General features: G+C 32.4%; 2 protein-coding genes across 2 annotated transcripts in view; one reads left to right on the forward strand and one right to left on the reverse strand.

Moving 5' to 3' along the window:
- The window catches only part of LOC140447258 (uncharacterized), a 258,442-nt gene that overhangs the window by 154,577 nt on the left and 85,479 nt on the right, over nucleotides 1-18,386 (forward strand). The gene's annotated exons all lie outside the window — the stretch shown is intronic.
- The window catches only part of LOC140447259 (uncharacterized), a 46,232-nt gene that overhangs the window by 11,411 nt on the left and 16,435 nt on the right, over nucleotides 1-18,386 (reverse strand). Inside the window, exons 2-4 of the mRNA XM_072539813.1 lie at nucleotides 8,217-8,452; nucleotides 7,717-7,863; nucleotides 1,946-1,981 (exon numbers count right to left, since the gene is read on the reverse strand). Of these exons, the coding sequence (XP_072395914.1) occupies nucleotides 1,946-1,981; nucleotides 7,717-7,863; nucleotides 8,217-8,452 (419 nt within the window). The remainder of the gene's footprint in view (nucleotides 1-1,945; nucleotides 1,982-7,716; nucleotides 7,864-8,216; nucleotides 8,453-18,386) is intronic.

Raw genomic sequence — 18,386 nt, forward strand, 5'->3', positions numbered from 1 at the left:
CATTGCTCTAAAATTCTAAACTTCTTATTAGTAACAATAATTTTTTACTCAGAAAATAAATAACTGTAATTAAAACAAACTAAAAGGGGATAAGTCTTCAAATCAACGGCATAATCGGGATATTTCAAGTTAGTGTTTGATTATAATGGTGCCAATGGTTTGAAGATTTTTTTAAAGATAAATTTGCAAAGAAACTAGTACCGTTGGTAGAAAAATTCAAATGGGGGTAGCATCTAAGCGTAGCATCCAAGGTGTGCCAAAATGTGCTAAGACAGAGATAGAGGGAGACTTCTTCTTCCTCTATCATTGTCTTGGCACATTTTTATTTCCAAATTTACCGGGCTCATTCCTTTTCGAATGTTAATTTCACAGCTTGATTTTGGTCTCCTTTGCGTTGCTCTTTCTGAGGAATTCCAATTCCACGTTGCTCTCAAAAGTCGTATCGACATGGCAAGTGTTCATACTGTTTTACTTGTGGTTCGTCTTCTTCTTCTTCTTTATGAAACAGTTCCTCGGCCGTTCGACCTGTCCATTGTCTAATGTTACGCAGCCAGGAAAGTTGTTTTCTTCCGACCCAACGTTTTCCTTCGATTTTGCCCTGAAGGATTAACCGGAATAAGCGATATTTAAGTCCTCTCATTATATGACCGAAGTATTGGACCTTTCTTATTTTGATGATGTTAATCAATGCTCGCTCTTTGTGCACGGTCTCTAGCACGCGTTCGTTAGATATGTCTGCTGTCCACGGGATTCTGAGCATGTGACGGTAACACCATAACTCAAACGCTTCTAATTTGTTAAGATTTTTTATTTTTGTTGTCCAGGTTTCATATCCATAGAACAAAGTGTACCAGACGTAGCACTTAAATACTCTTAGACGTGTGGTCAACGACAGACTTCTACTGCATAATACAGAACGCCAGTTAATAAAGTTTTTCCGTGCGAGTTCTATTCTGGTCGAAATTTCCTCGTCACTTTCAACCCTGCAGTCAATCCAGCTACCCAGATATCTAAAGTGCTCCACCCTTTCCAGGATTTTGTCGTTCCAGTTTCGTCTTCTAGGTCCTCTATAATTCTTTCTTGACGTTTCTTGATTATTGTTATGCGTTAGTTTTTAACTTTGTTTTCTTTTGAATATTTCACATGGTTTTTTCAATAGGTCCATTTTCATTTTCCTCTATAGTTTCGTTTATAGTTTCAGCTATTTTTTCACGAAATAGCTCTATATTTTTGTTTTATTGTAGTCAGAATGTCATTTTAGTACCCCAAAATAAGATGCAATGAACTTTATCACGTTTACTTCCCAATAAAATCCCCCTAATAGGGAAAAAAACTTAACCGATTTACCAAGAATCTTTACGTCGAAGAAAAGAATGTTTTAATTAAAAAATGTAGCTAAGATCATTCTAAACAAAAATACATAGCTGTAATATTTGCATATAACGCGCATTTTGATTTTTTCGCTAGGACACTGATAAAAAAATATCAAATTTTTCGATTTTATAAACAAATTTTATTTAAAATTGATTATTGTTAAAATTATCTCAGCCACATTTGTAATTTGAAACATTTTTTTTTTGCATACAGGTTCTCGGTAAATGTATTTTTTTTCGTTTTTTCCCTCTACGAGGGAGTACTTTTGGGGGGAAGCTGGGAGTTAGAAGTAGTAAACTTTTTGCATATTTTTTGGAGTCCCAAAATTGATATTCTCAACAAAATTCAGTTTGTTCGTATGATTTTTAGAGGCCATTTAGGACAAAATATTTGTTATTACCTACATATTCTAAAGTAAAAATCTAAAATCGGTAATGTGGAGTAATATCTATTACTCAAAAATGATTCTTGTTTATACCATAGTGTTTTACTTAGGTTTAACTCATATAAAGAGTCTCGTCATAATATTTACGCAATTTACGGCTTTAAGAACTGTTAAATAATTGCTTACCTCGACACTCCTGGATCTGTAGTACCATGTGGATACCTAAAACAAGAAACCACATTAAATGAAACTAAAATTACCCTCGTAAATATATAGGGTGATTCACGCAAGACTACCGTAGTTAATAATTTCTATTTTTAACGAAGCACCCTGTATATTTTTATGTTTTTAAAAGCTCCTTAACAACCTGATCTTAACGAACTACATTATGTAAAGTCTATTATGAATAATATAAGGTAAAATTTTGGAATTATGAACATACAATTTTAGCCAAGACATTACATACCTACAACTTTAAATTTTTTTTCAAATTTTTTCTTCGGCATAGGTATAAATCAAACACAAATGGATGGCGTCACCACGACGACATTTTGACGTCAACATAGTTGCCATTATCCAGAATAAAAGCAAAAATAAATTAAACCATTGATCTGTCTTGGCATTTCCTTCTAATATGTCGAATTTTTAAAATATTGAGTGTGGTCTCTTTTCAAATGAACACAGTATATTTATAAATAAAAGTTTCTTCTCTTTACATAGAAGTTATAGTTTACAATAATCTGAACATATGCTTTTTAAATAACTTTACAATCATAAGTCTAAGGAGGTGAAATCTGGAGAACGGGGTGACCATTCAATAAACCATCGTACTATCGTACTATCCATCGATTTAAAAATATTTATTGAAGATAGTTTCACACAAAATCTTTAAAATTAAGCAAGGCATCGCATTTTTAGAACCAAATGTTATTAGACAATAAATATGGATTGTTTTCATTAGAAAAAGTTAGTGTTAAAGCTGGAATAAAGTAAAACCGTAAAAAATATATAAGTAAACATCAATACACAAAGAAAAGTCTTCACTCAAATTGCCATCAAAAAAGTATGAATCCATTATCCAGTCTCTAACAATCCCAACACAAACATTCTTTTTATGACACTTGTGTATCACTTTCTTGAAACCAATGTAGATTTTCCCATTATAATACAGTAAAAAAAAAAGAAAAAAGTTTACCAGAAATACATACATACATACCAAAACACAAAAGGCATACCATAATTAAAAGATAATTAGAAACGAAACACATGCACCTGTAAGAGAAATAAACAATAATCACTGTGAACGCTTTTCGGAAGAAATGGAATATAATTTTTACGGTCCGCAAAAGGAAATATGGCGCTTTATAAGTGGTCAAAGAACGGAGGTAAAGGAACAAATAGAACCAAAACATATAGAAAAGGATACGAGGATTGACTACCTAAAAGAGCTCTATGCAAAAAAGAACAAACGACGTTAGAACCAGAAAGACCAGAAAGTAACAAAAATGTGTTACTTAACATAAATGTGAACTTAATATAAATATACAAGAAGTTCGGAAGATACTTGAAACCTGAAGAACGGAAAAGTAGCAGGTAAAGACGGGATACCAAACGAATTTCTGAAATATTGTGGAGCAGCAATGACAGAACAATTAACAACATTAATTAATAAAATTATAAAACACAATAAAATACCGGAAGAATCAGTGCCGGATTTAGTTCATGGACCGCCGGGGGCTAAGTCATACTATACCGCCACTCTCCAGTAGGTATAGATGCGTCTTAGGCAAGGCGCTCACCAACGTGGCAACCAAATGGCGTGGCAATGGCGAACAAGTATTGTGATGTCCCAGTGGCAGGTAAAATGTATAAACATATGTAGTCGCACGTGCGACCTTTCGATACGTGCGACTACATTATGTTTATAAAGGTTTAACAATTCTATCTGCCACTGGGACACCACAGCACTCGCTCGCCATTGCCACGCCATTTGGTTGCCACGTTGGTGAGCACCTTGCCTTAGGTTAACAATTCATTAAAACTATTTTAATATTATTACGTTATTTATTACAAATATACAAAAAAGCCACAAAGACACAAACTCACAACTTATAAAGTAAATTAACATAATTATTTACAAACAAATTTTCCTGGACTTCCTACTTGCAAACAGGTCAATGATTTTATTAAAATCTAATTTTGTAAGCAGATCATTATTAATATTTAAAACAGCGAACGAATTTAATGTTTCTTCCGTCATCGAATTTCTCAAATAATTTTTGACCCGTTTTAAAGTGGAAAATGATCTTTCACCAGTTGCGTTAGTAACCATCAACGATAAAAAGATTCTTAGTGCTATTTCTACGTTTGGGAAGGTTGCAATTATATTATTTTTATGCAAAAGCTCCATCACAAAAGTAGCACTGTGATTTGTTGGATTTTTATACTCAACTTGGCCTAGTAGTGACATTATAAAATGTTTTAATTGAATACACTCACTTGGTAGAGATGTATCCAAGTCATTCGAATAAATATTCACTAATACCGACGCTTTGTCTGAAATCACGTTATCCTCTGAAAGAGGTAAAGAAAATAAAAATGAGAAAGTGATGGCAAGATCTTCATAAGGTTTTCCTCTAGATTTCAGATTATTTGCCAAATAATCAATTGTTTTATACAGCACTTGGGTTCTAATCTTATTTTGCGGTGTAAGGTTCTCTTCTGTATCTGCTTCGTCAAACTGTAATTTTCTTTTGCGACTTCTAATTTCTTTGCTGTATTCCGTTTGTTGTGATAAGAGCTGCTCCTTTTGTTCAAATTAATTACATTTATCACGAAGAGACTCGCAAAAATGTTGTAATGAGCTATACAAAGACGAACATGTATGTAAGTCCATATTTGCGCTTTGTAACGATTTACTCGCTAGGTCAGTTCTTTCCAGTAGTTCTTTCCAGCAGAATGGAGAACGAGCGAACTAATTCTTCTATTCAAAGAAGAAGATAAAAAACAGCCAGAAAACTACAGAGGTAAAAACTTGTTAAATATTACGCTAAAACTTTCAACTAAAATTTTACAAGTGCTAATAAATCAAAGGATAAGTTTAGCAGATGAACAACAGGGTTTTCGTAGTGGAAGGTCGTGTACAGATTCAATATTTGTTATAAAGCAAATTACTCAGATATCACTGGAGTATAATAGACCAGCATTTCTGTCTCCGGTTAATCTAAAGAAAGCATTTGACAGAGTAAGACTCAAAAAATTAAATTCATCTTCTGTGTAATAGAGAAGTTCTCCTAAATATTATAAAAACTATCGAAAACATCTACTAAAACAACAAAATAGATGAAATATTTAGAATAGATGGAGAACTTACAGAAACCATAGAAATAGGCATCAGAATAAGACAATTTGATCATGGATGAAATCATCAAAAGCGTCATCAAGGAAATAAAAATATTCTGTTACGCAGATGACGATAGCCAAGATGAAGATAGTCTGCAAAGACTGGCCCACAGATTTAACATAAAAGCAAAAAAAAAAATAAATATGACAATCTCAACTCAGAAAACTAAAAAAATAGCAGTCAGCAAAGAACAAGAATTGATGGCATCAGTATTGAACAAGTAATGGAATTGAAATACCTGGGAATTACACTGTCTAGCTATGGATAAGTGGACAAAGAAGTGAGAGATCAAGTACAAAAAGCAAATAGACTGGCAGGATGCTTTAATAACACTATATGGCGAAACAGACACATTAACACTGGGATGAAGTCAAGAATTTATAAAGACCAATAATGACATGCATCAGAAACAAGACCCGACACAGCCACAACGCGAAGGCTACTGGAAACTGCAGAGATGAGAGTACTGAGAAGAATTACAGAAAATACGCTAAGAGATCGAAAGAGAAGTGAAGACATTAGAAGAAAATGTACCATACAGTGTATAAATAAATGGATACAAAATAGAATGGAGGAGACTTGAGTCGTTAAAATAGCAAGAGATAAATCACCAATCGATAGAAAAAGTATCAGACGACCGCGCAAAAGATTGAGTAACAACCTTCCATAGAGGTATTAATGAACAAGCGGAATTGCTTTTAAAGGGAAAGAAGAAAGAAGAAGAACAATGTAGAATAATGTAGACACCAAATGTATGTATTTTAGTTATTAGCGTTTCCGTTTAAACCAAATGTTGGTTCGTCAGAAAACAGGATACAGTTTTTATATTGCACACTCTTTGTTAACAGAACAATTTATCTACACAATTCACCAATGAAAATTTCTATTCTTTGTCATCTTTCGTTTGTGTCAAACAAATACCAGCTATTTTAAATTGAATTAAATTGGTTAAGTAGCAGTTTTGGACATATACTCGAATATTTCATACAGTAATTGGAGAATAATAGCTATACCTATACCATTGAATTTTTGCCTGAAAGAACTATTCATTTCTTTAATTAAATATAGGATGTCCTATTAAAAAAAAGGCCAATGATGTTATATATTTGACAAATATAAAAGAAAATAATTAATTTGCAACAAAAAAAAAATTAATAAACTCGATCAGGAACAATATGATGAATATTTTTATGCATTACTTTTGTGACAGTTTATGTATATTATAATATACATTATTTACATTCCCTATTCATTTTCTTCTATGCAGTCTGTCGGTGCGGAGATTATTTCAGCCAAAACTGTAGTAGATACACAATATTATCTGATGTCAGATTTGTATTTGGGTTTTAAAGTTTTGTGGGTAAAATTACGAAACCGAAAATTTACTCCTTGATTATTTTAAAACCTTTTTTTTTGGGGTTTCTGTTGTGACTAAGCATCGAATTCCCCAATCCTCTAGTAACTTTTTCTAACTAATGATTAAATTCAATACAATGTTCAAATACTACTTTTAGCAGCAGGAGCTGCAAGCTAGCTTTTATTTAACAAACACAAAATATAAAAATGTTTTATCCTATCGCTTAACAATATTTAATTCCAAAATTAAGAATTTTCGATATAAAATACTTAGATAATCATCTATTTCTAGAACTAAGTGGTCTTTTAATCTCGAAGACCTTTCCAAACTACTACGTGAAAGATCTTTTGTATATATGATATATCTATATCAGTATACCTAAGCGTAGTCCTTATATCTATATCTAACTTTGGTCCAATAGATCGAATTGTCTACATTTGCAGACGATGTGTTTGGCTGCATCCACTTTACTCTGTCCACTTTACCCATGTTACAGAGATGTTATCTAAGTGAACAGTGTCCAGTGAGAACAATTGTGAAAATCATCTGAATGCATCAATTGGCAGTGCCAAGCTGTTATCAAATCATAAGGTGTATACCTAAGGGAAATTAGCACAGCTTGACTATATGAGCAAAAATGTAATATTTTCGATGAGTTTTTGTGGAACTGTTGAACACACAAATCTATTGCTAGCAGTTCTACTTGAAATATTGTAGAAGTATTTCCAAAGGCTATCGAAGGTTTTGTTTTAAGACCAATAGCATCTATTTGTAATGACCTTCTGTATTTTGAACTTATCAGAATAACACGTGAAAGTATTCCTTGCGATTTGAGGACATACTCGTTTATAACGATATTAAGTGTAAATTGGATATCTTGTTTTGCAAGCATAACATCTGTTGATACCTTCATTTATTGCGTTGTTCCAACTCTTACACAATCTTAGATGTTTAGCCAGTTTCACCTTGCGTTAGATATTGAGTTCCTTTTAGTCCAATTACTCTTTCCAGAACGATTCTCCTCAGATCTGTATATAGGGGAAACTTCTACATTATTACTCTACATTACCTCTAAAGCTGCAGTTAATTAAGATCTCCATGCACGTGTAAATTTCGATCCCAAGCTTTTGTCAAAAATAATTAATATCACCTCTTTCATTAACATTATTTATATTTGAAAATAGAAACAAAACTTACTTGCAAATTTCTGAAGTAAACCGTTGGTGATACCCTTCTACATTAACAACGTATTTCCATTGCAGTCCAACATTCCTTAGGACTCTTGGGGTAAAAGTACCATTGTATTCTATCAGGCATAACTTTTCGCCAGTTCCGGCACCAAACCTTTGAAATGAAAATAGTTTTAGTGTATATACATAGCTATGTGGCAGAAATTATCAAGTATTGTAGTCATAATTTTTTTAATTCTGGATACTCCGTAATACTCCAGGTATTGCAAGAACTGTAAGAGTACGTCAATAAAAGAATAACAGATTTTAAAAATTAAATTTTTACAATATGGATTGTCCTTTGGCTATCTCTGGAAGTAAAAAAGTTCTTTAGCCGTTTTGCGGGCATGAGTAATAAGGGCAGAGGTTCTATAATTGAACCATTGCAAGAATTACGGTGGATAGATAACTAGACTCATAGACAAAAATGGTAGACCACTAGGTAAGGAGCTTAACACCGAAACTTACCTGGAGCTTAAATCAATGCCTCTGGTCGTGGTGGCGTTTAAGATATATCCAAAAAATCCTTCTATATGTTCTGTATCTTTCATTATATTTAATATATCTCCTTCGGGATAGTCGTCGGCTCTTTCACATATTTGATGTCGACATTCTAAATACTGTTCGTGATATATAGGTGACTGCGAAATTGATACTGCTCTGGTCACTGAATTTGGTCCTTTACGGAAATGTGCTAGAAAGTGCTAAAAATAATAAATAAATAGAATTAAAACTGGATGTCTGTTAACAAGCCGGACTTATGGCAAAAAATAAAAATAAATCTAAAAAAGATCTTAATAACACTGTGGTTTCATATGGTATAGCAACGGTGTCCAAACAGTCTATCGCGATAGCTTCTGGAGTCGATCGCAAAAGAATTTTAAATTATTTAAGTCCTGATCGAAATATTCCAGGTTTCTGAGGAAATGTGACCGAGCGACAATTAGCGAACTTTACCGATTGTTCTCGAGTGTTTTTAGTATAATAAGCTGGGGTAACGGAGCATTATGTCAGTATTTATTAAATTAGGACAAATAGAAGTTGAAGAAGTAAAATAGCAATATTTAAAACACAAAATGAGTACAGACGAATATAACATATCAGGCTTACTATGGGCACTCAGTAATTATGCCTTATAAACAATTTGTGTATGATATGCAGTGCCATGCATCTACCTCGAAAGAAATTTAGTGACTTATAGTTATAAAATTATTACTTTATAACTATAAGTATTAGCCAATACATTTGACGTATTTTCATGTAGATTTGGATTTTGTTTGCCAAGATATGTGCTTTGCAAGTGAGTTTTTGATCAAGTGTCATTTCCTGGTATTTGACTTCTGTTTTTACTGGTAGTAATATGTTGTTTAGTCTGATTCTCGGACATATAATGTTTGTGTTGGTAAATGTAATTTGATTAGACTTCGTATGGTTAACTTTGATTTTCCATCTATTCATCCAGTCTTGTAGTAGGTTCAGGTGTATTTGAAGATATTACTTGTAGGTCATCATTGATGGATATTATGGCGGTGTCATCTGCAAACATGGCTACTGTGGTCGTATTTGTTGTTAGGATATCAGCAGTGTATATGAGGTACAGGAGAGGACCCAGGACACTTCCTTGAGGGACACCGGATTTTATGGGATAGTAATGAGAGGTTTCTGTAAGGAATCTGACTTAAAAGTGACGTTTTGTGAGGTATGATTTAAAAAATAGATAGTGATGAGTTGGAAAGGATGACTTAAGTTTATACAGGAGGTCGTCATGCCAAACATGGTCGAAGGCTTGTTCTATATCCAGGAAGGCAGCAGTGCAAATTTTTTTCTCTTCGAGGCATACAATAATATTTTTAATAATCCTATGACATTGTTGTAGAGTTGAATGGGCTTCGCGGAAACCAAACTGGTGTGTTGGGATCACTGAATTAATTTTGATGTCTTCTGAGATTCTTTGGAGTAGAAGTCTTTCTAAGATTTTTGACTTACTTCGAAGATTATTAGAAGTAAGCTGATTGGTCTATATGAATTAGTAATATTTGGTGATTTATTTTGTTTACTAATTATAATTAATGTGCGAGCTGCCAATTAATCGGGTAGTAGGCTAATCTTATGCCTGGTGCTTTGTAGTTATTGCATCTAGAGTGTCTAGAGTGTCTAATAAGTTTTTAGCTTGCTCTTCGTTATTATTGTTATTAAATTCAGGTGCCCCAAAAACGTGTGAGAGATGTGCAGCAAAGATTGATGACTTTCCTTGTTCAGTTTTTCCCCAGCTTTCATCGGCATTCCTTAGAGGTGGTATGTGCTGTGTAGGCCTCTTGAATGATTTCGTTGCTTTTCAGATGCTTTGGTCTTCTTTTGATACGCTATTGATGAATAGTTCAAATGTATTATTCTTCGCGTCTTGTATAGCAGTTTTAAGTTGCCGTCTTAATTTATTGTATTCATTTGTATCTATAGGCTTACGACTTTTTTGCGATATGCGCCTGGCTCTTCTTTTTTGTGCAACAAGATGTTTTATATATACGGGTATGTTGGTGTCACTTGGTTCTTTGTCATTCTGAGGGGGTGTAGCTATTCCAGCGGCTGCATGTATAGTTTGGGTGAGAAGAAGCACAACATTATCGATATCGTCTGGTTGCTTTAATCTTATATTTAAATTTAAATTTTCATTTATGTAAGACTCGAATACATTCCAGTTGGCCTTTGATGTTGTCAACTTAGGGATATTCGGACGTTTTATAATTTGCGTTGATATTGTGACGATTATGGGAGTATGGTCATATTTAATATTAAATAATATTTTTATTTTCATTAAACTTCTTATATATTAAATGTTATATTGTTGGCAACTATTCTTCAATATTTTATTTATTTATCTATTTTTTAAACATTTTGCTGCAATATTGTTTCTTCAGTGATATATAAAATTTGGATAATTAACGCCAGGACTATAACGTTATAAGTTCACTTAAAAATTCTTGTCAAGAATCAATTTAGTTAACTGTTTATTAATTTCTGTCATTAAACGAATACTGATAATTTATGTCTATGTCAAATTATATTTTAAAGGCTTAGTAAATGCCTTCTTTACAATCTTTTGAAATGAGAGTAACGGGATACTACAAAAAAAAAATTTACATTTAAATTCATATTAGTTGTATATTACTTTAGTTTTAAACTTTGGAATTGTGGTTAAACGTTTATCTGTAAAATTGGGGTTTAAAATGCCTATTTTTAAATGTCTTTAGATCTGTTGAACTAACATTTTATTTAATGACTATGAATAGTCTTAAACACATGTTCAGTTCATTATCGTTTGAAGAATATAACTTCTAAAAACTAAGAACTTTTCTCTGTATTGACAGCTACTTACAAAACAGTGATCACTTATCTTTTATAAGTAACATCCCAAATGACAAAGCCTTTTCGAAAAAAAAAGCCACAAGCCAAAATTCAAGTCTCATAGTGGAGTTCTTTTGAACGAGAGAGAAAAACTACTGAAAATGTTGCAGGAAAACTTTAGTACGCTACTTAATAGAGAATATAGAGGTAAAGTAAGAAAAAATATAGAACTAGAACAGGATGAAACTGAGCTACCAACTTTGAAAGAAATAAATAAAGCAATTCAATCTCTAGCCAGAAAGCTCCAAGTTTTCTGGAGCAGACAATCTACCAGTAGAAATATTTAAATGTGGCTACTAAATATTTGTAATTCTCTTTCACAAACTAATAATAGAGGTACGGCAACAACGCGCTTAAATCTTAATTCTTATCTTATCTTAATAATATTTAAAGATTTCAATTAATGTTAACTTAAAGAAATACACAATAATATGTTTCATTTAATTTGTATAAACGCATTATAAAGCGTTTTTGTAAAGAACATTTGTTCGGAACACACTGTAACTGTAATCGAACGAAGGTGATATTTTGGCATAAATTGGTAACACTTATTTGACAGTTGCGGTGTTGACTAATGTTAGTAAGTAATGAAAAAAATGTTGTTTTTGATTAAGTATTCCATTTTACATCTTTATACGACGCATACAAGCGGCTCAAATTGTTTTTAAGAAGATTATTTTTTAACTCTTGTTTTGTTTCAATTTATTTACATTAAATATTAATTTGTTTTGATGTATAATCCACTTTTGCAATCTTTTTAATTTAAAATGGATTCAGGATTTTTTTGTACTTTGACAACCATGTCAACTTCGATCTCGGTCAATGATAATGACGTGCAATGTTAAGTAAATTAGATGGACTGTATATACAAAAAAGGAAACGTCATAGACTCTTTTAACTTTGAAATGATTTGTTTTTTTAATACGGCAGAAAAAAATGTGTCGCTGATACAACAAATGACTGGTGCAGTATACTAACAATATAATAGGATCTTTACATAGAGGCTTTTTGAAAAACATATCTACCATTAATCACATGTCATATGATCCATCAGGCAACTATTAGAAAAACATTTAACTGCCATTACATCTTCGTATCTTCTAAGACAGCATACAATACTGTATACAAAGTGTCATAAAAACTGCAACATTTCGATATCATATTAAGAAAGAAGGTGATAAAATAAAGAGCATATAGAATCTTTTCCCAGCAAAACTTTCCATTATAATAGTTCTAATGTAATGAAGTATTTTGATGCTAACCTTAGTGTGAAAACTATGTACGAACTTTTCATTAAAAAATGGCCAGATTTAAGAGAACAGGTAAAATATGAGTACTATCTTAAGCATTTCAAAGAAAATTATTCTTTGCGTTTTGGAAGACCACAAGTGGACGTATGCAGTAAATGTGGAATAAGGCTGAAAGATCCGTACCTAAATGATAACGCAAAAAGGATGACCGCCGCCGAATTAATGGTGCACCAACGACGTGCAAAGAAGTTTTATAACCAAATTCAAACTGTAACAAAACTGTGCGCTGAAAGAGACGATTTTTGTGGTATAACTTTCAATTTTATGCAAAACTTACCCTTGCTCAATATACTGGTACAGGAAATTTTTTATTGCCGTTAGCTATGGGTACATGCCTTTGAAATTCACAATTTAAAAGATCTTCTTAAAATTTCTTCAGAAATAACTGAACTGCATACATTTTCTGATGGGTGTCCTTATCAGAACCGCAACAATACAATGGTAAGATTTTTGATGACACTGTCAAGTACCAAACGATTTAAAAAAAATATGTCATTATTTTCCTATCCGTGGACACTCATTTTTATCTTGTGATCGTGACAATCAATGAAGCAAAGATAGCAGACATCAAGAAAATTCTCCAATATATGTCTGGAGAGGATTTAGGTTTCTATTAGCATATTACCTCTTGGAAAGTCGTTTTTGACGACTTGAGACTGTATTTAACGATCAGTCTCATTGTTAATAAATATTTGTAAACAAAACCAAGAAATGTAGTTTCAGAATTGTGTTTTTTTGTAATTGAGTGAAAGAACAGTACATGTACACGATACATTTTTGCAAATATCTTTTTTCTGGACATTGTTTTAATAAATTTTATTGGGCTCTTTAATAGATAAGGACAAAGCTACAACTTTACAAAAACGTTTTTTGTTTAAATGGTATTCTTTTTTCTTAAAATAACAGTTCTGGAGATGTACTATTCTTTCACTCACCGATTCAACTATACAAATTCAGGAAATTAAGATTAATGTAAGATTACAAATTAATGGACTAATTTGTGATTGAACACCATATCTTCTTAACATTCAGGTACTTATTTTTTGCTTTTATATACCCTTTTCCATTTTGTGCTTTTTGTTATTACTATTTAGTATATTTCTAATTATTCTGCGTATCGATTTCATTTCAAATAATGCTCTTTTTTTGCTTCAGAACCAAATATTAAATCAAAACTGATATTCCAATCTACTTGCTATTTTTTCTTCCTGTTAGTTTTTAGCCTTGTCAAAATAACATGGTGTTAGTTATCTTTCTTGCTGGTAATTTATTTTATTATATTACAAATTACATACTTTCATTGATGTATTTTATTTCATAATCTTGCCTCGGTGATAGTCTATTTTTAGGTAAACTTTATATCCTTACCACGTACTCTATGGTTTACTGTGAAGAGTAGATTAGGTCAGTTTCCAGTATTTTCATCACTACATATCCTACAGATTATTAATTAGTGTTAAAATATAGTCGTGTAGAAATTTATTTTTAGAAAAACCACACCGTTTGTGGTACATTTTTGATAACGTTTGATATATCTGTAATATTTTAGCTAATTTAAAGTACATTAGTATAAATTTACTTTGTGTCGGAGACAATATTTATCAGTTGTTATACATGTTGCTGACACTGTTGACTGTTTGTGCCGATATGTTTTTTCCTCTGTATTATTTCATTTCATTTAACAAAGTACAGCATGAGAGGCTTATTGAAACTTTGCGAATCGCAAACATCGATGACAAGGATATAAGAATAATAGCCAATCTCTATAGGAAACAAGTAGCCAAGATTCGAGTAGACAATCAATTATCTGATGAAGTCCCAATACAGAGAGGAGTACGACAAGGTTGCATACTCTCGCCTTTGCTGTTTAATGCGTACTCTGAACATCTATTTCGAGAAGCTTTGGGAGAAACGACTGATGGCGTGATTGTTAATGGTGAAGTAATAAATAATCTAAGATATGCAGACGACACTGTCCTTGTTGCGGATAGTGCTGAAGGATTACAAAGACTGATAGATCAAATAGTTAACATCGGTAGAAAATATGGAACGACACTTAATAATAAGACGATGAAAATTATGATCATAATCAAAAACCAAGATACAGATGCAAAGTTTATGGCAGACAATGAGGGTATTGGATAGAACAGAAAAAATAGCATACCTAGGATGCAACATCACAGACAGCTGGGATCACTTATACGAGATTAAATGTAGGATCGAAAAAGCAAGGAGTGCCTTCCAACAGATGAAGAAAGTTCTCTGCAATTTAACCTTGAACTTACATCTCCGACTCAAAATCCTTAATTGTTATGTGTTTTCTGTTCTTATTTATGGAGCAGAGACATGGACACTCACTGATGCGTCTTGCAGACGGTTGCAGTCTTTCGAGATGTGGTGCTATCGTCGTATGCGCAGAATATCATATGTACATCATATAACTAACGACGCAGTAATGCAACGTTTACAAAAAGAACTTGACGTCTGGAAATCCATTAAAGAAAGAAAGTTAGCATACCTCGGACATATAGTGAGAAATGAAAATAAATACAGAATCCTACTATTGATATTAGAAGGAAAAATAGAAGGAAATAGATGCCGCCGAATATCCTGGCTTAAGAATTTAAGACAGTGGACAGGTATGACCACCCCAGACCTATTTCAAACAGCTGCCAATAAAATACGATGGGCCATTGTGGTAGCCAACATCCATAGAGGATAGGCACTAGCAGAAAGCATCAAGCAGAAAAAGCTGGAGTATTTCGGACATGTAATGAGAGGTTGCTATCATGAAAGGAAAAATAGCAGGCAAACGCAGCCCAGGACGAAGAAGAACCTCATGGTTGAAGAATTTGCGAGATTGGTATGGTGTTGATACAAGCAGCATGCGATTTAGGGTGGCAGTGAATAAAATTAAGATAGCTATGATGGTAACCAACGTTCTGAAAGGACAGGGTACATGAAGAAGAAGATCTAATGTGTATAACACTTTACATCAACATCTTATTAACGCATTGCCTCGGAAATTATTAGAGTTTTGCTTTACTCCATTTTTATATACCATTTTTGTAATTATATTTCCCCAAGACAAAGGAACTTGCTTCTCCTTAAGTATTTTAATAAAGTGTGAAGTTGGATATAACATTGAGTTGTTAGGAAGATTTTTCAAAAATTCATAAAGAGACCTTATCAGAACTAGGAAGTTTGTTGCATTTGTAGCTGTTGAGAACTGTGTATACTTACTCATAATTAATTTAGATGCCGAAATAAGGGTGATTCGCATCTATTTTCTCTAAAAATTAATTATTGAGAATTTTTTAAAAAATGTTTCCATTAATCAACCCATATTTCTTATTAAGTAGATTGCTATGTATCCTTTTGATCTTGGTCCCAAAAGTTTTAGCATCGTTACACGAGAAGGAAACGGGAGCCAATATTACAATAATAATTGTTTAAATTGCACACAGACATACCATTATATTAATAACTCATTAAGACGAAGAAAAAGCCTTGATCTTTATTCAGCAAATAAATTCCTAGAAAAATAAAAAATCATAATACAAACTCATGTCCCTAAAGTTTTCGGAAAAACTAAGTATGTATTTTCTAATTGTAAATTAAGTTTATTTTACTAACTAAATACAGGAAATGAAGTCTACATATTTTATAATTTATTTTTATAGAACAGAAAGAGGTCTGTAATCTTCGATGGCACGTAAATTTGGTCTTGCATGTGCAATAAGCCTTTGGACTTTTTCTAAGTCGATCTCACGAAATTTTTGCAAGATTCTTCGCCTTAATTGATCTTCATTTTTGGCTTCCCAGCCATTATTATACACCTTTTGACTCCAAACAGCCAAAAACTCTTCTATAGGCCTCGCCTGAGACACATTTGGAGGGTTGTCGCGCTTGGGAACAAAATTTATATTTCGAGCAGTTAACCAATCTATTGTTCTCCTGGCGTAATGACATGACGCTAGGTCAGGCCAAATATGATTTCATCATTGGGGTAATGAGTATTTATAAATTCAACAAGCTTTGTAAGACACTTGTCAAAGTAATTGTTAGCACTGAGAACTTCACCGCGAACACGCCCAACAAACGGCTGTCAAACACCAGCTTTTGAGAGGATACACCATACCAAAATTTTATAGGCAAATTTCACTTTTCCCTTAAACCTTCGTCTGGTGCATCTTATACATTGCGTGTATAAAATCCGTCGTTGCCCTCCATCTCGGAATTAGATAAAGTAAATTACTTTTCATCATCAATAATGACAATTTTACCAGGAAAATTAAGACGTCTCAATGCAAGGCAACATCTAGGATTTTTTTCTAGCTTCCATTTTTGGGCAAATTACGGCATGGTATACGATTTTCTTCACATTTTTTAATTGTCTGGTAAATCGTTGACACAGAAATATTTTGAGCACTAAAAATTCTTACAATATCGTGTTTTGGTACATGTCCAACTAAACGATAAATACTTAATATTAATATTTATTTTTTTTTTATTTATTTATATAAATAACTTAAATATTAAGTTTGTACGACATCTTAACGAGCTTATTGACATTGTTTATATCGTTTAAGTTGTTGACTAACTTTGATGTCCAATGGCAACTTGATCCAATGCTTCCTACCAATAATACTTTTAAATCTAAAATTTTCCAAAAACTTTAGAGACATACGTTAAAATGGATAAAATAAATGAAGCAAAACGACTCAGAAATGCCTTTATTTTATCAATTCGTAAAAGCCTAGTAAAGGCTTTTAACGTTCCACAAAAAGTACACTATCGAAATACTTCGAAAAATATAAAATTACAATAAAGGAATGAGCAAAATCAATAAAGCAAATAAACACAGTCTCTGGTCTTTTCATTTTGATATATTTGTTATTGTTTGTTATGTCTCATCTCATTTCCATATATTGCGTTTTTGTTTGGTTTATTAATAATCCATATCTTTTCGCTTCTTCTTCGTTCTCGCTAGTATCACCACATCATCCGCGTACGCTATGCATTGTTCCCTGCTATTAAAAATAGTCCTGTTTGTGCTCATATTTGATCTTCTTACGATTTGTTCTAATAATAGGTTGAATGAATTTATTGATAGCGGATCCTATTGTTTTAAACATTTATTCACTGTAAACTGTCTTAAGAAGCTTGCTTCCATTGCTACCCTATTCATCGTGTTCCTATGCGTCATTATCACTAGCCTTATAAGTTTTTCTGCTATTTCTAATATTTTCATGGCCTTATATAGCATCGTTCGATTTGGGGAGTCATATGCTTGTCTAACATCGATAAAGTTTTAAATCGTGTAATTTATGCATAATAAAATTATCTCATATTTAAATTAATGTAACAATAATAAAAAAAACACCTAGTTAAATAATCGCAGGATGCTTTATGACATTAAATTTTACAATTAAATATCACAGGATTCTCAATACTTGTATATTAGCTTAATAATAACTACTAGTCGAGTATATAGACGGTTATTACTAGACTTCGGCAAATATGCAAATTGCATATTTTGCATATTGTGCATATTTTATGCAAATATTTCATATTTTGGCATATTTGTATAAAAGTTTGCATAAAGTGCATAAAAGTTCAGATTTTTATACTGTATTTGAAAATTTTTAAACATACCAATTTATTTCAATTCTTGTATAAAATTTTGTAGTCATTTTAATCAAGAAATGATCTAAGTACGTAATCTCTACAGGTACAAAACATTTACAATTTCAAAGAAGATCAATTTAAGTAGCCCTCAACATTCTTAGAAAGTCTCGGTCACTGAGGCATTCAGTTATTGGATAATCGCTAAGGGTTCGCTCATTTGCATTTTATGATCTAATCCCCAAATCTATCTACAATTTATTGTATCTTAACAGCAGGTAAACGGCTAATAGTTTTG

The sequence above is a fragment of the Diabrotica undecimpunctata genome, chromosome 8 (assembly GCF_040954645.1).
Source record: "Diabrotica undecimpunctata isolate CICGRU chromosome 8, icDiaUnde3, whole genome shotgun sequence".
NCBI classification, from domain to species: domain Eukaryota; kingdom Metazoa; phylum Arthropoda; class Insecta; order Coleoptera; family Chrysomelidae; genus Diabrotica; species Diabrotica undecimpunctata.